At 40.9% G+C, this 27398-nt stretch overlaps 1 protein-coding gene across 1 annotated transcript; it reads left to right on the top strand.

Annotated features, from left to right (window-relative positions):
• On the top strand, nucleotides 1–27217 carry INO80C (INO80 complex subunit C). Its single transcript, XM_065752862.1, has 5 exons — nucleotides 1–185; nucleotides 17651–17761; nucleotides 20530–20641; nucleotides 22313–22380; nucleotides 26702–27217. Exons 1-5 carry the CDS (start codon nucleotides 51–53, stop codon nucleotides 26831–26833), a joined length of 558 nt encoding a protein of 185 aa, XP_065608934.1. The 5' UTR covers nucleotides 1–50; the 3' UTR covers nucleotides 26834–27217.
• The last annotated feature ends 181 nt before the right edge of the window (nucleotides 27218–27398 follow it).

The raw sequence follows: 27398 nt of genomic DNA, 5'->3' as shown, positions 1-27398 counted from the left end.
AGGGGATCGCGCGCTCCCGTTCTTGCCCTGTACTCGGCCCTGGCGGGAAAATGGCGAGCCTGATTCCTGCGACGACCTCATCTCCCGCCGGCGCCACTTCCCGTAGCAAGAAACGCCCGGCAAGCCCGGGTACCGGCAGCGGTCCGGCCAAGAAAAAGAAAGCATCTGCATCGAGCGGCTCGCAGGTTAGTAGTACATGCAGGCGGGCAGCGCGCATGTGCCGCGGCCTTTTCCACTCTCCCCTACCCACCGCGCATGCGCGCGTTGGGAGCGTGCGTCCGGAGGGCGGTGGGGGCGGGGTATGCTCCGGCCTTCGCGGCTTCACGCTGTCTCTATTCAGTTTGTAGCAACGGTGGAGTCCATCCAGCTCAACCCTTACCACGTCCTGACTGCCCAATCATTCCAGCTCAGGCTGCCCAGGGCCCCGTTCAACCTGGCCTTGAATGCCTCCAGGGATGGGGTACCACAGCTTCTGTGGGCAGCTGTGCCCGCGCCTCACTGCCCTCTGAGTATGGAGTTTCCCCCTGACGTCTATCCTACTTTTCAAGCAGTATGTCTGGATTACCTCTAGAAAGATTTTGCTAGCTAACATCGAGAAAAGGGCTGGAAAAAATATGGCTGTGTTTTTATGTTTCATCCCATACGTGATTCTTCTCAGGCAGACCATAATAGTAGCGTAGCTGCAAAGTATGCACGGCCTGTTAGGTTTCTTATTTCCACATGGGCCATCAGATCAGGGAAATGTGTATGCATTTTCCAGCAGCTCTTCTCGCCAGACAATTGAGAGCCATTGTGCACATGCCAAGGCTCAGACAGAAACCTTTCCACGTTCTAAATGATGCTCTTGTAACTCTTGTTTTCTCCCTGTGGCATTTACGTAGTTTATTTTCCTTTTCTGGAGCTCTGTCCCCAGGAGAGGCAGTATGAACCGCAGTGATTATTGTAGCTAACAAACTGCACTGCAGCCATGAAGAATTACGGCCTGGCATGATTTCATTTGACAACTTTTTTCAAGGTCTGTTAACGATAAGAATCTGGATTTCCAGCATGGAAAAGACTGCTCTGTGTCTGTATATGTATATAAAATCCTTTACGCTTAACAATCTTCTCCAGCACTTTAACCTCTGAAACGGTTTTCTGAAGGTCACATTAAACTTAAGCCCATAGGTAGCTTCCAAGATTATGAGACAACCCATGATCCCTTACCCAAACTAAGTTTTGATAGTATTATGATAAAACAGTTTTTGCAGTTCCTCTCACAAGAGATTTCAGTGGAGAAAGGAGTAATTTCTCATTCAAGCCGGCATACACATCCACTGACTTCAGCAGCTCAGATCAATCCCATAAGGAAAAGAAAAAAAATGAGGCTCAGAAAGTGCCTAACCTCAGAAATGGGACAAGAAACAGCTCGTTGATCTTCTTGCTATCACATTCAATGTTGCTGACTAGCTCTGGAGTGAGCCAGTTTGAACAGAAATGAAATGGAAAATGGGGACTTTGCATTTTTTGAGTTAGAATCGATCACTGAGCACATTCTTCTTCAGTACCTCATTTAATCTGTGCTCTCCAGAAGCTTTACATGGTCCACAGTTAATTGCTGAGTAATGTACTTTTTTCTGGATAAGAAAACCTGTGGCACAAGGAAACAGTAATTCTAGCCTGCTGAGCCCTTCAGAACGCAGCCTGTCAACAAGCACTTAACACTCCCTTTTATAAATTATCCAATTTTTAAGTGGATCAGCCACTCAGACACTAGGTCATCAATGAATTTTAAATATGCTTTCTGAATACATTAACTACCCAGTATCCAGACATTGTGAGCCTTTAATTAATGAACTAGTTAGTTTATCTCTAATGCCACATGAATAGCATCCTTCATTCAGCTGTCTGGTAAGTACACACCCTTAATACACAGCACTTGCAGCACAAGTGTGGATGTAGTAGTTGGTACTCTTCTGACTGTTCAGTTTCCTAACTAGCCTCTTTGATATTTTTAACAGCATTATATAGCCTCATTTCAGCCTTTCAGGTGCCAAATATATCATGCTTTAGCTCAGCGTGGTATAGTTTCTATTTTAAACAAACTGACATTGTGAAACAAATGGGAAAATAGTGAATTATTTCCTTGGTTAATTAGCAAACTATAGGTAAGAGGATCCCTACCAAGAGGTCTGTAACTACCTGCAGGGTCAGCTTTGAATCTGAGGACTCTCCTATTGTAATCTAAAGTACATTGTATGCTTTTGACTGTTACATTAACGGGTAGCTTCTGCACGGCCTGCTTCAAAACACTTCATGCTGCCAGTTTTGAGTTTCCTTGCATCTGTGATTCCGTCACTGTGAAATAAAACAAAAATGTTTTGTTCCAGCATGACTTCTGCAAGCCACACTGCCTGCTTTTCTTCTCTGAGCTTTATGCCACAAGCAGCTATCAGCGTAGTGCTCATGCTGAAAGATGTGCTGGTATGATAAAACTGTAGATTTCAAAGAATCACCCCAAATGAGCTATGTTTTTAATAAAACCATTTTGCTTGCGTGTAGCATCGTAATTGGCCAGTTTGAGTAACTGTGTGTGTACTGCATAAGAACGCACAAGGATCACACAGCATACAGATGTTGTTTTAAACCCAGTTTTGATGTTTCCCTAATGCATGGTCTAGCATATGAGTTACTACTTTTCTCTAAGATACACGTTTAAGGCATTAGCAAATAACATTCTTCGGAGTTTGTATGACTGACCGACCCAAAGGTATTGAGTCATGTTTGCTTTGGAAGAACATTGCCCATAGGGCTTGTCAGTCGTGTCTACAGAAGGAGACACATGCTTTTTTGGATACAATGCCTGTATTTACCAAACATAAAATTAAAAATGAGTTTACAGGAAACCACGATTGCAGATTGATTACATCATTTCTACTAGCCTTGCACAATTATTCCTCCCATGCTGTTGTGCTGCTGAAGAATACCTCAGTCTTTGCTGCAGCAAATTATTTTAATGTCAAGGATTATTTTGCGTATTAAAATGTCAACCTTTGTGTGTGAAAACCAGTGCTGTTTTTGGGCTTACGTAGCACCATTCAGTTAGATGTCTTTGCCCAGTGATTTCCAATCGCTTCTGTGTTGCTTCAGCTTTGCTGCTGACAGAGGTAACAGAAGCTCTTGGGCAGACCTGTCTCCAGGTCTCTCGTGCTTTTAATTACTATCACTTAACCTGGGGTAGAATGAGTATCTTCGATACTGATCTAAAAATGCCACTAATTCTTCTACCTTAATTTTCACACCAGTATTTCTACAGATGATTAGAGCAACAGGAAGCATCTAAAAGAGTGTATTCTATGTTAAGATGTGACCGGTGAAGCAAAATGCTTGCACCTGACAGCTAACAAGCTTCAAAGACAAAACTTGCAGTAAGATAAGAGAGGGACCTGGAAATAATTTTGTCAGGGGGCAAAGAGAGAAAATGTGCTAAATATGGTAAATGCATATTTGCTTACATATTTGTGAAACAACTTCACACATGAGTGATGAAGTGCCTCACTTGGATAATGATAGCAAAGTTTGTCTTACATTTTGAACAGATGTAAGCTGCTTTGTAAACTACAGAAGTACACAAAGAATGCTCTTGCTTCCTCTCTCTCCAACTCTGTGGCAAGTCTTGGTACAACTTAGAAAATAATGATTGAACTTCCTCCTCTGTAAGACTTGTGTGGTATTTCTGAGTTTCTTACATGATTAAATACATTGATTTTATCTCTGCAAATATTGCAGCAGTGCTACGGGAAACCATTTTACGTAACTGTTCCTCGTAAGTATATTTCACACTATCTTCCTTTTTTCTCATTCTGTGCTCAAAAACAGGAGCTCTGCAGCAATGTTAGAAAATACAAAAGTCAGAATGATGTAAGGTTCTCTTAAATAAGCTCCTGTAAAGCACAACCTTAAAATAAAAGGAATGACTCTAAGATAAGCTTAGAACTCTATTTTTAATTTCAAATGTACCTGAGTGATGGTACTTTACGTTGTCACCTGAATTGCACCTGACTAGGAGCTGTGCTCTCAACAAGACTTAGCTATGTACATATTAGCATGGCTGCTGTTATGTATTCAGAAGCTAACAACGGAGAGCTTACCCGGGGATATAAATAGTGTGGAATTGGACTCCAAACCATCAGTAAATTTAATCAGTTCTCCTGTTCTGTTCTGCTGTTTTACCAAGCCTATCACTGTAAGTAGGAAGCCATCAAATCAATTTAAAAATAACTTTGTTTTAAAGAGTCCATTTGATCTGGCTCTAATTTCCTGAAAAATGAGGTTAGGGAAGGATGAGTTTAACCACAGAATCAGTGAGCACGACTGCAACTCCTGCACAGAACTGCTGCCTTCACTGTGTTTCGGGACAAGTACCTTCTGCAGCATGGCACAGTGTAATATGATTTTCTGATTTGACAGGAAAAATGAATTGCTTATGAATACAGACCTTGTTTACAGGCCTCATCAGTGTAACACTAAACATACTTTCATAATACTGTTCCCAATGAGACCATCTGTAACAGAAGAGCATAAATTTCCTTTGTAGCTGGAAATTTCAAAACCAAGTTGTGTTTCTCACTGATCCCTTTGCCCAGAGACAGCAGGACCCTGACAGAACACAATAGTAGGGAGGTGTAAGTAAGTACATATAGGCATGCCAGTTTATTAAAAAGCTTTTCATTATGCTCTGAAGAGTTTTTTGGGTGTTTTTTTTTTTTTTCCTGTTTAAACATCTCTCAGCCCTTAAGGTTATGACAGTAACTGAAAAAACATGGATTTAACCAATGAACTGGACCCAGTCTGAAGCTACTGCTTGCTTCAAACCAAGACATAATCTGCTCCCAGGGGATGTCAACTCAAACCTAATTAAATTGATTTAAATGGATAAAGAACGCTTTAAATTGGATAAAGAGTAGCTATCATGATACATTGCAGCCAATTGCTAGTTACTGATAAGAATTCCTGAGCTGAGCTGTTCAGGCTGAGCCACTTGCACTCTTGTTCACATTCCTACCCAAGAGTCTTGGCTCTTATAAAAGAGACTCATGCTGTTGAAACCACACTGCCTTGCTTAACAAGAGTTTGAGCAGTAGTGGGCAGGTTGTGATAGCTGCACCATGAATGGGTATTGTAACACAACATCACACTGCACATCACCAGGCTGCAGAGCGTGGAAAATCCCTGGAAATGCAGTTCTCTGAATGAAGCAGAAAGGGTCATCACTTGGATTAATCCATTTTAAACATGTGTGACCACAAAGATAGCTTCTGTGATAAAGCAGGTCGTGAGAAGCTGAAATCTGAAGCATCTCTTGTAGGAGGTTTTTTGTACTCTGGCAAGAAACAGCTTATTTCAGGCTGTCCACTAATGAGAAACAGCGTTCTCCTGAGGTATTGGGTTCTGTCAGTTGCACACCTGAAGTCAAATCTGTTAAAGAAGCAGCATCCCTGCAGTCCCCCGGGAGGAAAAACAATAATTAGAAACAATTAGCGTATTTTGTAGGGAAACATGTTTAAACCTTTGTATGTTTTAAGTTTAGCTTCATTTTAAGGAAAAGAGGAAATTGATTTATAAAGCAATCTGGATTAAGACTGTCAAAACTGAGAGCTGAGCATTGACCTTGCTTGACGTTTGTCACTACTGAAGGGGTCAGAAGATCTGTAGTCGAAGCAGCGTCTGAATTTCCAAACCAGTCCATGCCAGTCTCTAAGAACTACCAGTCCTCCTACCAGATGGGATAAGATTTGAGATTCAGAATAAACACAGATGTGTTTTGTTTGTTGAAAGGTAAATGCATATGTGTATTGACTTGCACTACGGGCATCAGTATGCTGGTGTCACATTATTTACTTGTCTCCCCTTATCCTGGCAAGAGAACTTCAGTTTTTCCTTTAGCCAGAAGATAATGGGGAGTCTTACTGTGATTGCACTCAGTGTCAGGATTTGTAACAAACATACAGGAAGGTTAAAAGAAATAATAAATATGGTTCATTGCTTCTATCACAAGGAGATAAAACAGAATGGATTATTTTTCTTTGAAAGAGGAAGAACAATCTATAAAACATTTTACTCATGTACTTCAGCGTGACATTTTGTCTGAGAGGTAGCACTCCTAAAAGGCAGTCTAAGGGGCTGTTCAGCACATTAAAAGGTTCAGGTTAACTAGAGGAAACTTGGAATAACTTAACTAAGTAGTGCAGATTTGAATAGCTGTCAGCCCGTTTTTCACGTTTTGGTAAAGTGTAACACGTTAGATGATATTTCAGTTCTTGCTTTAGCAGTGCATTGGCAATGCAGTTATATAAATAGCAGTGCAGCTATATAAATGTATTAATTTTTTATTAGAAAGGCTAATAGAGATATTAATTCGGTAGCGTGGCAGCGTTTTGAAAATATTTTTAAGCATTCCAAGAACACAGAATTGAGACATTGGCTGTTTATTTTGGCTTAGAGCTGTAGAAAACCATAAAAAATGTGACACTGCCTTGCAAAATATACCTTGCCCTTACAGGAGCATTCATATCCATCAGCAGCATGTCTTGCCTCCCTGGAAAACACACCTACAATTTCGGGAGGCACAGTTAACCACCCTAGTAATTTATCTTGGTATAAAGTAGAGAGGCCCAGTCTCCTACCACCTCTGTCACTTCTCCCTTCCCCCACAGCCTTGCCAGCTTCACACCAGGCCTGCCCAGTGCTCAGCAGCACTTAGCAGCTTAGCATTGCTCTCCTAGAAGATGCTCTGCTGCCTTGGTGAGATGGGCTTGTTCAGGGGATGTTAGGCTGGAGCTAGCATAGGGAAGAAGTTGGACCACGCAGCAAAGAAACACACTTCAGCTGCTTCCTGAGCTTAGAGATCCTTCATTTCAGGTTTCACTAGCTCACCTTAACAGATCATGAGGAAACTGCAGCAGTGCAAGATCTGACACATTAGCAGGACCCATGCCAATGGAGGGACAGGGAGGGCAGAGCTTCAGCTGCCTTACTGCTTGCTTGTCAGCCTCTTAGAGGTGATTCTGTGACACCCAGCAAGTAATGTGGGATGCCACCAAAATATGCTAGGAGAAATGCTAGGTCCGGGTCCCAGTGCTACTTCTTGAAGATTTAGGCAACTCTTTCCACTTGGATTCAGAACCATGAACATCTGCATTTCCAAAGGCCAATATTAAGTCTTTTCTTTCAAAAGCAGAACAGAAGTCACACTTAGGGCACTGATACTTGCTTTTTTTGTTGTTCTATGTGGTGTCCTTCCAGCTGCTTGCTGGATCCCCCACATTAAGTTAGTTCTGTTCCTGCCTCTGCCCCAGGGGACTCAGAGCCCCTTTTTCCGCACACACACCCTAACTGCGAGGCTGGGAGCCAGTCTGGTGCAGTGGGAAAGGCATGGAAATGTTTCCTCTGCAGCTGAGGATGGACATTTTGTTTGTTCCAGAGAGTATGACTGCATAGTCTGGTACTGAGGACAGTTGTCAGAATTGCCTCTTTTATGTGTGCTTTTTTCTGCTTACGTATTTGATATAATGATTTTTTTTTTTTAAAGCTAGGTAGATGTGCCATCTAATAACAAGTATTTCAGCTTCCACAGATTTATGCATTTCCAAGGTAGTGAAAGAGTGAGAAGAACAATAGAAAAGTCTGAGACACCTATAATAGCTTCTGTATAAGTTTGAGAAGGTTTAACAATTATGGATATTATCAAATAAGTGGCATAGGTGGTAAAAATAAACAAGCTTCCAAGCATGCAGTGATTCATCAACTTCCAAATCTAACTACAGGCTGAGAACAATTGCTTAATTAGTCAGTTAGACCATCTTTGGAGTGAAGGATAGTGGGATCCCAGGAGCACAGGGGATGTTAAAATGGGAAGGGAAAGATTGTTAGGAAAATACTTGTCATCTGTGAGGAAGGAGGGAGTTAAAACCCTGCAGAAAAGTTTATGTCAGTTATGTGCCCTGAAAAATCTTTCTTCTGAGTCATTATGCAGTCCATCCAGGAGCTTGTCTCAGTTTTCCAGATAAACAGGTGTATTTAATAAGAGATAGCCCCTCTGCCTAGAAACTTTATGTCCTGAAACCATCAAGACTGCTGCAAAATACGGCTGAAATGGAACGTGCAGGCATTAGGGCAGTAATTAATGTGAGTCATATGACTGCTCATGACCGAAAGAGCTTTTTGTTAATAAAAACTGTATTTTCTATTTTATAGGATATTTTTTTTACTAGACACATGGAAGGCAGCCCAGAGAGCTGAGCAATCACTGTACCTGGAGGTGGTCACGCAGCCTGGCCCAAGTTCATTTCTGACCCTGTGTGGAGGAGGAGGTGGGTTTGCCACCTCCCAGGTTCCCCTCCAGCCTCACTGTGCTGTTTCCTTAGTCTAGAACAAGCAGCCTCAAATGAGCATCTCTCAATATTCTCCATTGGTCGGAAGGTTTCCTTTAATTTTTGCTAAAAAGTCCAATTTGTAGTAGCCAGAATTATTTGTAGTTGCAGCCACAGAAATGTCCTTTTATCCTCCTTCTTTCTGTCTGTCCAGAAAGGTTTTTTTATTTTTTATTTTCTAGATAACTGATTGTGGAAAACTTCTTAAAAAGCCATGTTAAACCCATCAGAAAATATTAAATACTGTGTTTCTCTCTCAACCACAATAATGGATGTGATACCAAACTTCACTAATTCTAATGTAGTGCGAAAGTCAGTCTTGTAACAGTTCTGTTTTACTTTGAATCCAGCAAAATAGGCAGTCAGGATACAAGTTTATATGCAAACACTGAACTGTCTGGCCCTTTCCAGGATGTGTCATGGTGCCTCATCTTCAGTATATAACATCGAGGTGAACTGTACTGCCACAAAATTACAAAACTGAGTAAACAACCACTAGCTTGTTCAAATATTTCTGCAGAAATGTTTCAGAAATTTGCTTTGAAATTATCATTGCTGTGTAGCTCTCTCCGCCCTGAGTAGTCTCAAAATAACATACAATAGATACCTGTATCACCTTATTTTCTTCTGAGTTAAAATCTGCCATATGTTGTCAGTTTTGGTAAAGTCATTGCTATTTTTGTCATTATCCAGTTAAATATAGGTACTCATGGGGTAATGCACATACAGTTTTGCTTATGTGTGGGAAACTGTGCTATTCAAACAGGACAGCTTGGTGTTGAGGTTGTTAGACCTTTGGAACATGTTACTGCTCTCTGATACCATGTGCCTTTGGCAACTTTTTAAAGTTTGTAGAAAAAAACGTTTTTATTCTAAATTGCTTTAGAAGTGAATTATTTCATATGCCACTATACCTTTATGGTCAGGCTATATGATCTTAATGGTCTTTTCCAACCTCAGTGGTTGGAAATCTACCTGACATTTGCCTTTCTGACATCATGTTTGTGTGTGACAGTCTTAAATACCTAGACATAAATGAAAAGATCTTATTCAAGTAAGTTTAGACTGAAGTCTGTGCAGTAAGATTGGTGAGATTTACTCATACATTGTTGCAGTAGGAAGTAGCAGAAGTTAGCAGAAATGTAATAGAAATAAAATGAAAAGTTTTATATGCTTTAAGTGGCAATGAAGACAGATGCTTTGAGGGCCTAAAAATTGCAAAAAAAAAAAGGAAGAGAAGTAAAGTTTTGTTATGTGAACCAGCTTACCAGTTAGTCCACAATATCTGGATATGAAGTTAGAGTATTCTAATTGATGTCTATATGTTTTTCCTAAGAAAAATAGGTAAGAGCTCTGGAAGGTGGATACCCCTATCTTTACTTGAAACTAATTAATACCTTTCCTCAAAGAGAATACTCAACTTTGTTTCCTGTCAAAATGGATAACATCTTACAGAATAAACTAAAATCAGTAAAGTGAGTATTTTCTGCAGAACGTGATTGTTTTCTTGTCAGCTATAGGAGCTGGTATCTCTTTGCTTTCCTTGCCCCTGATTCAGGCATGGGTAGGTGCACAGACTTGGATTCTACTCCCAGCTTGACTGAAGTCTGTTATTTGACAGAAGGATTTTGGTGTGCTCCCTGAGTAGCATTACAGTGAGAAAAGCACATCAGCATATTATAATCCTCCATTTTTTTTTCCGTGAAATTCTTTGACCTTAGCTGTGCTATAGCAAATGAAGCACTGAAAACTTCAGCATGCAGCTGAACTAAAGTCCTTGACTCAACTTATTTTTTTTCTAATAGAGGAAGGAAAGTAGCAGCAGTTTTTATAAAAAAAAAAAAAAGAGTTGTGATTTACACTAGTCTTGCTACTGTATTTCCACACATTTTCAGTCATGAGACCCATCAGTTTAGCAGAGTTCTTTCTTGTGAGGAACTAAAATGTTGTTTGCCTGGCTCAGTTTTGTTTACTCTTGTCGAAAACATGAACCAACATGCTTTTTCACTCTATATACACTAAAATTTTAGCTCCAGATCTGCTTCGGCATGCCATTCAGCTCACAGTTTTGTCCAAGTTGCATTTAGAAACTTGTCAAACATTACAAACAATGAGTTGTTTCAGTCCACAAAGTGAAATCTGAAAGTGAGAGTTCCTTTGCAATTATTTAAGCCGAAGGGAGCTCTGTGGCAAATGCAAATTAAACCACACTTTTCTGGGATAGCGTGCAGCTATTCACAGTTGTGTCCCAATTACATTTTATTTGAGGCTTTTCCCCATAGAAAATAGTAATATTCTTTCTACCTTAAAATATCTGCGAATTACAAAACTTTGTCCAAGTTTGGAAGTTTGGAAGTTTTAAAATGGAAAAATATGTTTGGCACCTGAAATCTCTTGAGGAGAAATCAAAGCTTTTATTGAAGACCATTCATCTGTGGTTGAAAGTTCAGTAGTTCTGAAGCAAGTTTTCCTGGATATTTTTTTTTTCTTAAGTGAGCAGCACCAGTAAAAGGCAGCTCTAGCGTCACAAAATTGCTAGGCCTTTTTCTTCTAGTTTTGCAAGTAATGTTTGAGAGGTAGGAATGTAATTAAAATCTTAGCCTCCCTTTGGCTGCATTTTTAATTCTGCATTCAAACCCTCACACAATGTAATAGAGCTTTGCTTCAGGGTGTTTTATACCTTTATCAAAGTGACTAAAGTAATTAGTATTTTATACATTTTGGTAAGTATTTTGTCACTGGAAGCACCGGTGCAGGTGAATGATAATGGTTTGAAGCTCAGGCAGTGACGGGACCCTAAATGGGAATGTCGCCTTTTAATCAAGAGCACTTGGAGTCTATGGTATTGAAATGCCCTACAGAGAACACAGAAAAGCCATCCATCACCTTGTGACAGTCCAATCTTTTAACACACGAGTAAAATTTTATTCAGCCTTTTAACTCATCTCCAAACAGCAGTGTGGAAGCGTAACGTGCAGACTGCTTTCTGGACAGTGTGTGTGTCTTTATTTAGCATCTCTATTGATTTGGAGTGCAGCTGAAACTTTTTCCACATCCCACTCCCAACACCCCCACCCTGCTTTTCATATACCGATCAGGGTGGGTTATTTCTGCATTTTAGCTGTATGTTTGGAATTAATTTGTGTAGTTCATTAACTCTTGACGTTCAGTGGAAATACTCAGCGAGTTAGAAGGGAAGAAGTACTGCCTTCCACTGGGAAGCTTTTGTGTCTCACCAGACAAGCTGCCAGACAGGGACTTGGGATTCGTTTGGTCATACACACTTGAAATTGTAAACTATTCAAAAATCTCCTTTACAGTGTGCTAATTTAAACAAAAATGGTTCTGTTGTCAAGCCTTTGGGGTTTTTCTCTTGAAATCTGACAGTAGAAACCTGTACCAGGAGCCTTGTCTTTTCCATTAGGAAGAGTTGGCAACAGCGAAACTTACTGACTTCCATGGATTTTCTCCCAAACTCCCCTGTGTGTGTGACCAAACGCAGTGCCCACTCTGCTAGCCAGTTGAAATCAAGAACATGGACCTGCACTGTGCTGCTTTTGTGCCTAGTAAACCGAGTTTCTCAGTATCCTACAGTACTGGGAACAAAGTCTGCTGTGAATGAATACACAAGGTTTTTTTCCTTTCTGGCATTCGGACATTTCCAAGCTGAAATCTTTTTTGTCCTACCCCAAAATAAGCAGATGAAATCGTTTCATCATTCTGAAGGAAGAATGTTCCTAAAACACTACCGCGGACCACAGAAAAGGCAGGGGAAATTCTATCAGGCTTCATTTCAGTGTTCCATTAGGTGCAGTATTAGTTGGGATTCTGCTAAGTAGCTGACATTCAAAGTCTTCTCCCTGTTTTGGAAAGTCTGCTTCTATCACTGCTGCTGTGATCTGGTGACATCTGTACTCTGTTTCTGCACGGCATTTTCACTGGCTGTAATTGGCTGCTAAGGAAAATACAGGTATTATCTATCTCTTCTAGAAATTACCATTTTCTTCCCTGGCTGTGTGCCACAGCTTCATCATGCTGTCACAGAACTTAAGCAAAGCTTCAAGTTCAGTCAGTTGCTACAAGCTGAATATTGCTGCTTTAAAAGTAACCTATTCTGAAAAAATGAAATAAAATAAATAGACAAGTACCAGTATTGAGCTGAGGTAACACAACTGTGTCAATGAAACAAGTAATGTCTTTGTAGTATTATGGTCATGAAAATCAGCTGCCAAAAGTAACGTAAGTAATTGTTTTAACAATGTCTTGAGCTTCACGTACAAATGTTGGAGGTGAGTTCCTCAGCAACCCAAACCAGGTGCTTGGGGCACAATTATCACCGAGTCTGAGGGCTTAATTTAGAAGCAGTGCTCTCACCACTTATTTTTCAGTAGTGACCTACAGCCCCCTAGACATCACTATAAGACAGTGCCAGAGAATTAGAAATGCTGAACGCTGAGAAAATGGATTTCAAGGTGAAACCAAACCAGAGAGCTACACAGACAACTTCAATTGCTTTACCCAGCATACTGTTAAAACTAACTGAAGAATGATTTGCAGAAAACAGATAATCAACATTACTGTACAGGTTTAGCTCCCTTAAACTAGAAACTCCCTTTCCACTTCTTACCGAATTTATTTATGCTCTTAAGTTTTGCTTTGCCAACACATCGTACAGTGTACTTTCTATTTTGAAATTTGGCTGTGTGAAACTGACATCTAGCAAAAATGGCCACGGAAGATCGTATTGTACATTCAGGAACGTGCAAATCCTGTTTCCTTTCTAAGGCATGACATGCATGGTATGCACTGATAGGATGCCAGAAATGCACAAATTCGGGTCTTCAAAATTTGGCTCTTAGGTTTCATATCTTATACGTTTTTTATATATTCTGTTATGTAGTTTTCATCTTTGGGTTAAAAAAAAAAAAAGTAATGATTCAGATAAGGACTTGCATAATAAGCTCATTCTACCTGATATTCAGACCCATCAGAGACACCCATCCCAAATCCCATGGTGCTGATTCTACCTGGAAAAAGCCAAAACAAAGAATTCGGCTTCCGTGCTCTACAAGTTCTGCTTGTCCTCTCCCTAACTAAAACCAGACAGATGGAGGAAGCTTTGGAAATCATGTGAAAACCAATACATCTGCGGTAGGGAATTTGGAACAAAATATGTTGAAAAAAACCTAACAGATCTACCAAAACCTAAGATTGAATCTAGTATGTGAATAGGCAGACTCCCAATGTGAGTTTTCTCCCAGTACAGACTGCACACTAGGGTCCAAGCTAGACTCATTCCTGGGGTTTGGCCTTACTCTAAAGAAATCAGTGCAAAGGTAGCAAAACTTTTCTCAGGTCTCTTCTCCAGACTATAATGAACTCTTAGGACTTGAGTGTTTGCCACAGGTCTTTGCTCTCTAGACCCTTTCCCGTCTCGTAGCCATGTGAAGCCCTGAGCCTCAGTCATCCAGTCCTCATCTGTAATGGAACGGAGAGAGGACCCCGTCCCACCCGGCTGGCACGCACTGAAAACTTGATAGATGGTCTTAGGAAAGGAATTGCAAAACAGAAGGAACACTTTCCACTATTGCTCCACTCTATCCCAGGAGGGTAACATCTATTAATAGTGAAATGTGCTGCCAACCTGTCACACCGTGGTTGTGGTTAAAATTCAGCTAAAGCACATAAACACGACTTTATAGGAGAAATAAAACTGTACAATTGGTCCCATAAGAAGCCTTTGACCTGCTGCCTACCACCTTTCAGAGTTTGCAATTCCAGTTGAGGTTACTCTGAGCCTGGCTACGGAGAACACTGTAGAGAGGAGGCAGAGGAGGACAGACAGAGGGGACATGGGAACTGGTGACAGCACAGACATCCATGGAGGTTGACAGTCAGGGGAAGGGTCAATGAGAAGGGATAAATAACTGAATGTGGTGACTGACAGCATTAACCATAAAAACATTGTTAATTTGGAGTAAAACTGATGTAAGCATCTTCAGCTCTATTAAAATCATACCTTCACTTTTTTTTCTTTTTTTTTTTTTCAGCTAGAAAGAAAGTTTAAAAACACTATCAAGAGTTTCAGCCTGTGGTTACACTTCCTTTCCAGCCTCACTACAAAGCGTTTGGGATTACTGTAGGACAGAGGGTAGCAGACAGGACTGGCTAGCTAGTGAAAATGTGCTGCGCATTTCACAGGAAGGGGAAGTTCCCCCACATGTGACTGAGGGTTACAGCACACATTGAGCAGTACGTGTTCCCTGGTGACACGCACTTCCTCACTGCACTGATGAGACCCTGAGCTCTTGGTTGGATACAAAGGGAATCTGAATTCATTCCTATTTGTTTTTTTTTCCCCCCCAACATATGTCAGTGAAGAATGATATCTCATAAATAAAATGACCAGGCAAACAAGCACAGCTGAGAGAGTTTTGTTCAACTACTATTAAAAGATAAAGATTACATTTACTTTACAGTAATTATTCACTGAGGAATCTTCTTTCAGGCTCTAAATAACATGTATTTGTCAACGTATTATTTACTTTCATGAAGGCTGGGTTTTGCAGGACAGAGGTAGATCCACACTGGTTAAAACTCACCTGTCTTTTTAAAAAACCTGAAACACTAAATGATGTTTCTTAATCATTTTAAAGCAGTCTGGACAACGATTTCTAGGTTGTTCAGACACTTAGAGTTTGGGGCTGAAAGCATGCTGAGAGTACCAGTGGGAAGCTGCAGGCTGCATTGACAGAGTATTTTGGAGCCCTGTGCTTGCAGGAGCGCACTCCTCTGTGCAGCAGTACACTGTCCTGGAAGCAGTGCTCCTGTTGAACTCTTTAATGCTCTTCCAGAAAGAAAAGCACATTTGCTGAGTATCAGTCCTCCGTAGTGCTGCTGTTATAAATCAGAGCTTTCACTCAAGCGATGCTGACTGAGTGAACTGGCATGCCTCTACAGTGTGTCTTTCATCTCACTTCCCTACATTTTAACCAGAATCACAGTACTCAATCTTATTTGCTTCCCAGTCTGTACAAGGCTCCCAAATTATGCTATCAATTGCAGGCTGTTTTGCAGTCCTGCACAGCAGCCTGCTCCTTTACCTGGGAGAGGAATTGGAGAGGGAACCACCTCTCTCCAGTTGCCTAGGAGAGATTCCAAAGCTACTGCTCTCCTTCTGCCCCAGTGGGACTGGCAGATGACATGGATGCTCATGGGGCCCAGGAAGGCAGCACCTGCTACTCCAGAGCCTGCTGCCTCTGCCACTGTGCACAAGCAAAATTCACAACCTCAGCGTGACTTATCCCCACTCTTAGTGGCACTAATACCTGAAATCTCTCAGGAGGTGGTCTGGAAAAGAAATTATATGTAGAATTTACATTTGTGAGTTGTCCTGCCAGGAACAGTTGCTTGCTTTCTTGCCCAGCATGCCAGCAAGATTAGCACTGAACCCACAGAGAAAAGCCCAGTGAGGATAGCAAGCGTAATATGTACATAGAAATAAAGCAGTGAGTGTATAGCAACACTTCCTGCCCCTTTCTGTTTATCCATTTCTGTTTACTCTGTCTCAAAATGCTAGATATTATTATGAGGCATTGTTCAAATGCTGCTTGAAACCTGTTTCATAAATGATGAAGTAATTAATCAGAAACTGCAGGACTGGATTTAAGACAGACCAAGTGGTACCACATTAAAGGAAAGAAGACTTTGAAGAACAGCTGTGAGTGCTGTTCCCTCCAGTCACAGAATTTGTACTGCTGATGAACATTAACAGAGGTAAAATAATCTCCTATCTCAAGCCTTGTCTTTCTCAAGATTAACAGTGCAGTAACATTCACTGCTGAAATCCAGAGTGCTGGAAGCATGCATGCGCAAGAACGTAGAAGCCTGGCAAGGTGTTGTATAAGGTGATTCTTCAGGATTGCTTAAGACAGTATTTTCTCTGCTCACTCACAAAACACAGGTTTCTGTTTGCATTTCTTCTGTTTCTGTGACAGACATTGCCTTTTGATATTGTCCTTAGCAAGTGGAGAATCAGGTTTTAGCTACAGACTTCAGCGTTGCTTCCACTGCACTGTTCCAGCCCGTGGCGAGGGGTTGAAACTTGATGGTCCTTGAGGTCCCTTCCAATCCAAGCCATTCTGTGATTCTATTCTTGCTCAAGGACCTTGCTATACAGGCCCAAATTCTAGGGATACTCCCATATTCCCTAATAGTAATGATCCTTTTTCTCTCCTACTTAAGAGAGACAACACAGAAAGCCTTGCAGTGTAGGTTTTCACAGGAAAAGATTTTTTTGTTTTAAGTATTATCTGTCTAAAGGTAGAGAAATATTTTAACTGCCTGTTCGATAAATTTAGCTTTTAGTGGAGCTTTTCTTTCTTAAAGAAAAAGGTAGCGAAGGATAAAATCCTACTGGTTAAACTACTGACTCCATGGCAAAGTTCTCACTGACTTCAGTGTAGATCAGGATTTCACTAGGCACACTGATGTGTGTAGAGGGAACTTGTTCTGGCTAGCGTAGACTTGTAGGGCACACATAGAAGAACAACACAGAATCAGCCATGCAGAAGTACCAGAAATCAGTTGGACTTTCACACAACTTTCTTATCTTTCCAATCACACACATTCTCCCACTGCTTTTCCTGCTGAATAAATAAACCATAGAGAATAGCCCAGAGAGCACCTGCCAGTAGCCACGCAGCTTTCGGGAGGTTTGCTTATAAAAATAATACATATAATAAAATCTCTTTTTTCCCCTTCAGTCCTTGCTCAAGCAAGACCAAAGTCAGGGATACAGAATGAACTCATTCCTCAGTTATTCTTTAGAACCCCAAAAAGAAATAACTTCTTATAAATTTTACGGTCTTTGTTACTATCAGTGCCTTAATACTGAACGCTCTGAAATATCCAGCACACACTTGGGCTGTTTCTGGATTCGCATCCTGTCTTGCACTTCACAGAGGTGGCTTTCATTAATACTGCAATCAAACGGATGCCGTTGATAGTCAGTTGCCTTTGGCCGCTCTATTCCTTTTCTCCCTTTTGCATGTCATTGTAAACCGCTCGACTAATGCTGCGTCGTGCTTCCCCACTGCTGTCATTGCCATGCAGCATCTTTTAAAGATTCAAAAGAAACAGAAAGGCTGAACAGCAACAGGTTGGTAATAAAGCAGACCTGCAGTCTCCAGTTGAAGTTGCTTGGAGTAACAAGCAGTAAGGCTGAGTTCTTTTTTCAGAGTGCAGGAGGAGAGGTCATGAATGAAAATAAATTTCTGAACACGGACTCCGGCTCGGGATCAGTGGAAACAGCCATCAAGCCGTTACCATTTAAAGACCCCAACTTCATTGTAAGTATATTAACAGTTTGAAATTCGAAACTCTTCAAACAAAACCCTGCCTAGGTTTCTGTTTAACCATATTGCTAATGTAAATATTAAGAAAGTCAGTTTAACAGCCAAATAAAAGACGTGCAGTTCTTCAGTAACTCACCTAAATCCACAGCACGTTATGGTTTGAAGTGCACATTATATTAGAACATGAAAGTGGCATTCTTTCAGAGGGAGAACTGATGTATTGAATTCTGGAACAGAATTTGCTAGATCAAGGTAGGTGCAGAAGTCTTATGGTGCAGTGTCTCAGAAACTAGCAGAACTAGAAGGCACTATTTATACCACTGTACACGCAGAAATCCCACCTCCTAGTCCTAACCAGGGGAAGCTGTGAAATAATTGAACTAAAAATCGGCCACATAGTCATTAGCAACTGGCATTTTGTTCCTCTCCTAGTCCCTGAAACTATGACAGACCTGTGGTGTCTGTGCTTGCAGTAATTGCTAGCTTTAGAAACAAACACCGTGTGCTTCCCAGAAACCTTCCGGCGTTCAGAAGTTGTGTGAACCCTGACAGCTGATGAAATACAGCCTGCTAAAACAATGTGAGATTGAAACTGGGGGAGAAGTTGAAGGAAGGCTAGAGCTAGTCATGCTATCACTGCTGGGTTTGTTTTTAATATCTTGCTCTGCCAGGGCCAACTCATTGGCACACTGTACAAATGCTTTCTAGGCAAGCAAACTTCTCAGACTGCTGGTCTTAAGCCAGTACTTCGAAAGTAGGATTTTATCCCAGATTTAATTTTGTATGAATAAGAGGCAATATCCCTCAGCATAAAACCTGAGTAATCAGGCTTCACACTGCTCACTAAGCAAGGGTTTGGCAGGGGGTGTAAAATTCATCTCTGACTTGCAAGTTGCTGTGTGCCTGCTTTACAGACTTCTGTCACAAGAAGAGCAGTCAAAAAGACTGCACACTTGGCTCATGCTAATTCTCCAGTGAGCATGAGCATCTCTGGGAAACTGGGTTTAGTGGAAAAGCTCCATTTGTGCCTAGAGGCACTCCACGTAGCTTCCCTGTAGGATTTAAGTTGCCTTAAGGCCTGCTGAGCCTTCATTTCCTAGGGGGACATCCCCGATTCCAAAGAGTCAATACTGAAGTTGTCATGCTTGAAATTGTAATGGGGCCTTTAACAACTGCTGCAGCAATGATAGGCAGTTATAATAAAAATGTCATTATCCTGAATACAGTCAGTAATTTGAGAAGAAATGTACTGAGGTTTAACTGGCTATTTGTCTGTATGCAGTGGTAATGACAATTCAGGTGACTTTCTTCCAGCTGAGTTTACCTTAAATGGAAGAAAATGAGTGAAATGTCACACATCTCTCAATGCACTCGCTTTGTATTGGACTCACCCATACCCCTAAACAGACGCTATACAAAAACCTGACAGAGATCATTGTCTACACTGAACTTCTGGTTAACTGTTCAGAGGACAGTGCCTCCTTTTCTTCTCATTATGAGAGAGACTCAAACCAGTAGCAAAACTCGGTGTCTGACTGTGTCCTGCTGAGGCTGAGTGGACGCTTCCTCTCAGCTTCACTGGGCTTCAGAGCAGCCCCTAAGGGCCAGCTTGGGATAAACCAGATTACTGAGAATGATTTGGGGAGAAAATTAACGTAATGAGCTTGAATTAGGAACGTGCTGGTATATCTGTTTCCATCTCATATTGCAGCAGTCTCTATTTTCAGTGGCTGCTGCTGAGGTGTTAGTCTCAGAGCAGACGTTTGCACGTACTTTCTACAGTGGATGCGCATTGCCAAAACAGATAAATCAGCAGCTCGTGAGCATTTTTTCCCGAATATATCTTATGTCTATGGAGAACAGCTTTCTCACTGAGTGCTTTCTGCTATCATTCGCAGCGATTCAGCAGCCTAATTTATAAACTAATCACAGCAAAAGCACGTTAGCAGAAAGAACTTTGCTGAGTTTTGATGAGACTGAGGTGGCAGGTAGTAATTATTAACAGCGATAACTACAACTCCCCAATTCTGAGAACAGTTTCTGTTCTGAAGTGAAGCTGCAAATCTGTGTCCTTTGATCATTTAGAAGAAGTACAGCATTTTGTGCATCTTCTGTCTCTAGAGGGGCATAAATAAATTACCTTGTATTCCATTTAATAAATGAAACCAGCATTATAGCACCAGCAACAAGCCTTCTGCGAGCGGAGCTTTCAAAATGCAAAATTGTCTTGGCAGCCAGTATTCCATTTATTACTCCTTTTCTATCCCTCTATCATTTGAAAGAAAAATAAAATTTCCAGAAAGCTTCTCATGGCATTCGTTACATTTTGCAAGCTCAGTTATGTTTTCTACAGTCACAGATTACTTAAACGAGCTAGAGCTGCACCTGTACTATGCCTTAGAAAAGAGAGACAATTTAGCCGTGTAATCACAATTTCAGACACAACTTCACAGTACGAGTTCTGGTATGATGGGAATTGCATACGGAATCCTGTAATCTCAGGCTAATCCTAACCGCACTGATTTTCTCTTCCCATGTAAAAAGCAGATTTTCATTTCCTTCAGTTAATCCTAAACATATAGTAGCTTTGACACGGTCCAAAAAGTCTTAGTTTTTCTTGCAACTAAGGTTAAAGGCCACAGTATGTTAGTCTGCTGATGAAATAAGTGAGGAGACACATCTGAAAGACTACGAGGTAGAAGTATCAGGCTCTGAAATGGTATTCTTTATTTTTTTTCTGAACATCATCTTTTTAATTCTAGCACTCCAGCATTGGTGGAGCAGCAGCTGGCAAGAAGAACAGAACTTGGAAGAACCTAAAACAAATTCTTGCTTCTGAAAGGGCATTGCCATGGCAACTAAATGATCCTAGCTGTAAGCTGCTTAGACGCTTTGCATGTATTTATAAATAATAAAATCCACACAAATAACTTTTTAAAAACGAACCTAAACCAATTCATGAGTGAATGCAGTATCCTGCTTGAATGGGGCCTGGCACCAAGGGGAAAGTAGGGGATTTAGAGTGTTGTGAAGTGTGGATACATCTGGGGAGAGAGTTCTATGAGAGAGGTGCATTTATCAGAGCCTGGTTAGAAACTGCTTGTTCCCATTGGGTTTTTGTTACCTCTTCACTGCTGAGGAGCTGCCCGCATGTCCCCTGAAGGTGTGCCTGCACAGCAGTAGCTGATGCCTCATTAGCTCTCAATAGTCCAAACTATTTTCAAGTGAGATTCTGCTAGCCACATACCTGTGGTAGCTGAGTCTTCAGCCCAAGGTTTCTGTCCAGCTCCTTATCCAGATTCTTGAGAGTCTTAAGTACCACATCCTCTACTTAGTTCAGCACAGTTCAGACCACACTATTAGCACTCCAGATTACATCTAGCTCATGTAAAACCTCAGGAGCAGAATTAAAGCGCTGCTTTTAATCTCAGTATACTTAAGACAAGTTATAAAGTAGGACACCCTTGAACTTAGCTGGAGGTAGAACTTGTTCCTCAGATTTCATTTAAGCAATGAGAGGCATCCCAGAATTGGGCAGATACATTTTGTCAGACTGGGTGCTTTAACCTAAAAGAACTTGCGGTTTTTTAAGATTTTTAGATGCAACTGTTACAGAAGAATGTGTATGCCTGCCCATTGTAACCCACAGATTGCTGATTTCTGTTACTTCTTATTTGCAACAGTAAATTTAAAGGCTTTTTCAAGAGGGTGGCAAAAGAGATGCACTTGCATATTTAAGAACAGCTGCCTGTAGTATTAGTGTCTTTTGAATTATGGGACTATGATTTGATATGGATGGAGTGTTTCAATTTATCATAGCAGCTGAATGAGATGCAGAGGAGTTCAGGAAGGAGTAGAGAAATGAGCAAGGTACAAGATAGTTTTGTAAACACTGAAAATCAGCCATTTAACTACTTAGCCATGCCAGTCATATCTTAAGCAGTCATATCTCATAAATGAGTGAGACATGGTATCTAAAGGGCATCAGAGAACAGCAATTTCCATCAGTTAATTTAAACATTCAGACAATTTTCTAGGTCATTGACTGGGCTTAAAGTGGTACGTGCTTAAAGATTTAGCTGATTTAAAAGATTACGTTGCTTTTCTGGATTATAGCATTTCAGAGCTACAATCTTGAGCAATGTTTCATGGTCTTAACATAGAGAATGTGTGCATGGCTATCTGCTGTTCTCTGTAACTGGCTGACTGCAAGAGAATTCATTCAGACTTGGAGGAAATCAGCACATTTTAAATAGCTGTACTGCATTTTTCCTTGTGTAGAAAAAAGGAAAAATGGAACAGAATGGAGTTTTGTTCGCTGAACTCTTGGTTTAGTGAAGTGAGCAGACTCAGACTGTTCCTTACAGCACAATCAGACTGAATGTTTTCAGAGGTGAATCTGCTTCTTAGTTATTTGCCTTAGTGCTGCTTTAATAGAGACCTCAAACCAAACCCAGCATTTTAAATATTTGTTACCTCTTTGCATTTTGGTTTTCTTTTTAAAATGTATGTAGTATACTGATCTTATCCTTTTTTATCCCCCAGATTTTAATATTGACGCTCCTCCGTCCTTTAAGCCTGCAAAGAAGTATTCAGACATTTCAGGACTTCCAGTAAGGGTTGTTTTTTTTTTCTCTTCAAACTGGCATTTCACTTTCCACAATTAAATAAACTGGTACATGCCTTTGTAAGAAACGTACATGCTGAGGCTGCTGTTCAGTCCTGTGCTTAATAACTGTCCTGTGATTTAGGGCCAAACCCCAAATACTATCCCTACGTCTCAGAAATCCTCAGGATCTTAACAGATGCCATAGCTGCTTCAATACCTTGTCCCGCCAGCTGGCTCCTCTCACACCACTTCCCAGCTGTGGAGTCTGCACTGGTCCCTGCTACTTTGGACTCTGCTTTGTTACAGTGAAAGCTAGTGGTTCATAGACTCCATGACTTCAACTTTGCCAAGCTTTAAGCACACAGTCTGAAACTTTCCATACCAGTGCTTCCCTGAGGCTGGATTTTTTTTCACTGCATATTTTTGGGAAAGTTTCAGAAAGACATTTAAGCAACTTCTAAGATTATGCAAAAATTATATTGGTCTTCCCAGGTTAAAAAAAATAATAATAATGAAATGTTGCCATTACTCACTTTCAAACATATCAGCCTGAGACATGGATTTGGCATGGATTTTCAAGCATTTTGAATACTCCCATGCTGCAGCACTGGAACTTGGAGTTTGGCAGATGTCTGTGTATCACAGATAGATAGGCTCCTTCACATGGTTTTGTTATTTAAAAACAAAACAAACAGACTTATTTGACTTTAGTTATGGTTTGCATGTGCTCCAAAAAGTCAAGGTAGTTACAGTTTGACACCTGAATTCTCCAGAGATTCTGTTGGTACAAAACATGAGTCAAGTCACTGAATTCTGCCCAGCAATCCTTTTGTATCTACTGCTGTGTGACATTTTACTTAAAACGGGTGTTAATAACAGTGTAACTTTGAATTCACTTGCTACTGCTCAGGTTCAGATGTGATTGATCAGGCAGAAACTGTGCATTCACTAGAACAGAAACGAATAGGAAGGTTGCATTTTGGACTATAGGAAGTACTAAGTAATGGTTACAGAAAATAACTACAGCAATGAGAACTTGGTATCTTCAGGTAGCCTAGGACAGATCCTTTGGGTCCCTTCACTCAGTCAGATCCTGTGTGCTATCCCACCTCACAGAGGTGACGTTACCTCATAGAATGCCTATAAATGGTACATTGATGCAGGTTAGCACAAAAAGCTCCTCTGAAGATTAACAATTCACAGTGAGATTTGACCAATGCGTATCAGCTGGGAATGTTCACTGTATGGCATCAGTGAAGATAAAACAAAGGATTAAACACATTCAGAGTGGGCACCTTGCATTCTGTGTACCTAATTAGATGAAAGTCCCTGTTGGGGAAACAGTGGGTGAGTACTTAATTAAGAACTGCCTGAGAGTGGATACACAGCGCAGGGGACCAGAGAACAGCTGTGGAGCCAACGGTAATCCTGCACATCCTAACATTTGAGTTTTTGATTTGACAACATCTATAGCCTTTAACTTCTTCAAAGAACACATTTAGAAGAAGCTCCTGGGAGGTGGCATGTTCTCAGCTGTGCCTCCAAGCACGATTTGGAAGTGAAATGAGTTGCTTGGATCAAGGCTGGTAACCCAGTGTACAAGAGAAAATGGGAACACAAGATCTCCCTCTCATTCCTCTACTGTTTTCCAAGTGCCATTCACAACAGGTGCTGTTAAAGCTGCAGCAACACCTGTGCTGGGCTTAAATGGGCCAGAAGGCACAAAGGATTAAATCATCCATACCTGCCTCATGTCCAGGGACATTTTGGTGTGCCAAAGGCAAGATGATGGTGGAGGTGTAAGTGAAGGCTGCTCCTACGAGCTAAGGAGCAGGCTGGCCACTGGAAGCAGACTTCTACTCCCCAGCTTTTCTTTACTAGCTCTTCCTTTCAGTGATCTAACACACTATTCTATATTAACTAGCGTAAATCATCTCCGTTCCTTAAGATTCCATTCATTGCCGGTTTTTTTTTTTTTTTTTTTCGGTCTTTCCACTTCAAAAAAAACTTTCCACCCTCAAGTTGCATTGTGGCTCATTTCCTATTTTATGCAGCCTGTGAGGTTACTCCAGACTCTGATAAAAATACCACGTTTAAAAAAAGTCTTTTGTATTGAGAAAGATAACCAAGACAGTGTGTCCTCCAAATTGCTGAGCTAGAAAAGTTGCCTAAGAAGTTCTAAACGTATTCTAAAGATTCCTACTAGGAATATATGTGGAGTAATATTATATCACAGAAAGCTAGCGTAAGAAAAATATTCCTATATTTTCTATTTAAAATCTGAAAGCCTTTGTGTAAGAATGTATTTTGTATGGGAATGTTGGATTCCCCGTGGAGAAAAAAAAGAAAGTAAAATACATTCCTTAGAATTACTCATTTAGAGAAGAATTAAATGGTCTAGCAGGTTCAAAAAATAAAGAGAAGTGCATTAAAACACTCTCATCAGTATATCTGCAGTTATATTAACTGCCACAATTAAATTCTATTGATTCTCTTCTCTTTCTCTGTGTAACACAAATGGAATTAAATTTACCATTGGTCTAAGCAGAGCAGCCAATTTATCTTTGTAAAGCAGCCTAGAACTCAAAAGCTATTATCTACTATATTGACACTGCAAAATAAAACTACTATTTCCAAGGTTGCAAGATCAGTATTTAGATATATGAACTTGCAAAAGCAGATTTGTAAAACTTTCAAACATTTGAACGTGTCTTCCTTTCTACTGTGGAAACAGATGGAGAGAATTTAATGTATTTGAAGAGCGCGTATTTGCGGCCTTTGACTTTGCTTCCAAGTACAGCGGAGTCCCTTCTTTGCTAAATCCTCTTACTTCACTTTTCTAATATCTTGTAGCTTTTGCTGAAGCACCAGCTTAGGTTAGTGACACTCACTGTTAGCTGCCATACCACACATACCATGCGTTGACGTGTGCAAGCAGTGCAGCCCGATAGGAAGTTTAGGAACGGTGGAGAACTGCCCTTATTTTAACATTGGTTGATGTGCAACTCAAACTGCAGATATTGTTTGGCCAGTTTATTACCGAGTCTTGCACTTTGGAGAAGAAGTCTGCTTGCGTAGCTTTTCTTTAGATACCTAAGGCCAAATTTAAAATGTGAAATAAAAGTAAATTAATGGCTGGTATAGCTGTAAAGCTACCACCAGGGATAAATTCACTCCTGACGTCCTAACTTTGCCATTTGTCTGAAAATGAATTGATGGCTTGCCTGCTAGCTGCCTAGATTTAATTAACTCTGTAGCATTTCTTAGTAAGGAGACATGCTACAAATAACACCTCATTTTCTGTTAAGCCTTATTAGGCCAGACGATGGCATGGATTGTTCCACGCCCAACCTATCCTTTCCAGTGTAAAACTGATGGAAGTTTTAACATGCTTTAATACCGCAATGCTTTGTGCCCTCCTGGCCTTTCCTGCTGTAGTAGCAGCATCTGAAGAGATTTCAGCTGCCTGTTCCTTACCCTCAGCTCTGGTCGAGGAAAGGTGCACAGGACACTTCCAGGGCCTTGGCAGGCACCTTGGAATATAATGGTAACATGTTGCCACTGTCTTGGAGGCTGAAGGTGGAGAGCAGGCTTCCCTGAACCCTGCTGTCTTCTATCCTGGCCTCCTGTGCTGCTCTGAGCTCCCAGGAGCTCAGGGTTTCTGTAGTGACAGGGAAGGGGAGAGGATGGAATGAGAGTGGCACCGCTCTCAGGCACCCAAGACTCAAATGCAGTAGAGAGTGTGAGCCTAGCCCAGAGCTAGCTGGCCAGGCTCTCTCCTGACAGCAGACATCTGGAGTGTGGAGTTCACATTTCTTATCAGTTCAGTCTCAGTGCCGTAAGCTGAGACTCCCTTGCTTTAGCAACCACTTTAAAGTAAATTAAAAGCTAAGTTTTAGGGAGGAAGAGAAAAATCAGTCCAAAGATATCCAAACACCCATAATTCAGCCTCCTCCTTGGGTAATTTATTGGCAGCAGCCTGACCATTTGGAGAGCTGCCTCGGGAGAGACTGCACAAGGCACAGGGTTGCTAGGGTGAGTTTAGAGAGTTGGGGAATTTCTTTTGCAGTGTTTTGCATGACACTATCCCAGCCCTCTACGATGTTTAATGCATTTCTAATGTGATTTTACAGGGGTTTGTTAACTCCTGCTAAGTTTTGACACGAGGAGCAAAAAACATACAAACTTTTGGTCACATGCTAGAATAGCAGTGCTGTTACTAAAAAAACAGAAAGTCAGTAGTTTCTGGTCTCATAATTACATGCTTTGTGTTCTGTTTTGAGACTTTATCTGAATGGTATCTTTCTCCATTGTTTCTTTTCCAGGCAAATTACACAGATCCCCAGAGCAAGCTGAGATTTAGTACTATTGAAGAGTTTGCCTATATTCGGATGCTCCCTTCAGATGTGGTTACAGGATACCTGGCTCTAAGGAAAGCAACAAGCATTGTTTCCTGAAAAGAACAAAAATGGTTGTGTGACGCTCCTGAATGGTGCTGGGTTTGAGAATTATGACAGAGACCGCCTGCAAGATTGAGGCTCCTTCAGACTCCCCACTGACATCTACATCTGGAAGTTGTTGATGACACATGGATTTGAATGAACATGTGGATTTAATTCTGACAAATACTTATATTTGCTATTTTGCCAATTTCAATTTGTAAGCAGTTTGGTTTGGTGGCCAAGATAATTTAAGACCTTAAGGACGTGGATCAGCACTGTAATGTCCCAGGTTATATGAATATCTTTAGAGATGGGATTTCATTCCCACTCTCTATATATTATGCACTGCTCTGGCTCAGAAGAGTAAACAGCTGGTTAAATAAAGGAAGAAGCTCCAAGCCATCCCAGCTCCCAGACCTGCCTTGCTTTCCACTTGGCTATGAAGAAGCTTGTCCCACCTTTAAAAACCCAAGTTAACGTACGAGCTAAGCGCTGCTCTTGTGATGAATGATTTTGTGATGAATGAGCGCTGTGAGCAGCTTCTCACAAGTATTTGCACTGAAGAATGGTCAGCAGACAT

The sequence above is a fragment of the Cyrtonyx montezumae genome, unplaced genomic scaffold (genome assembly GCF_038088225.1).
Source record: "Cyrtonyx montezumae isolate F1298 unplaced genomic scaffold, pur_monq_1.0 scaffold_8, whole genome shotgun sequence".
In the NCBI taxonomy this organism is placed as follows: domain Eukaryota; kingdom Metazoa; phylum Chordata; class Aves; order Galliformes; family Odontophoridae; genus Cyrtonyx; species Cyrtonyx montezumae.
The sequence above is the reverse complement of the archived record's forward strand: the minus strand, read 5'-3'. Positions and strand labels throughout refer to the sequence as shown.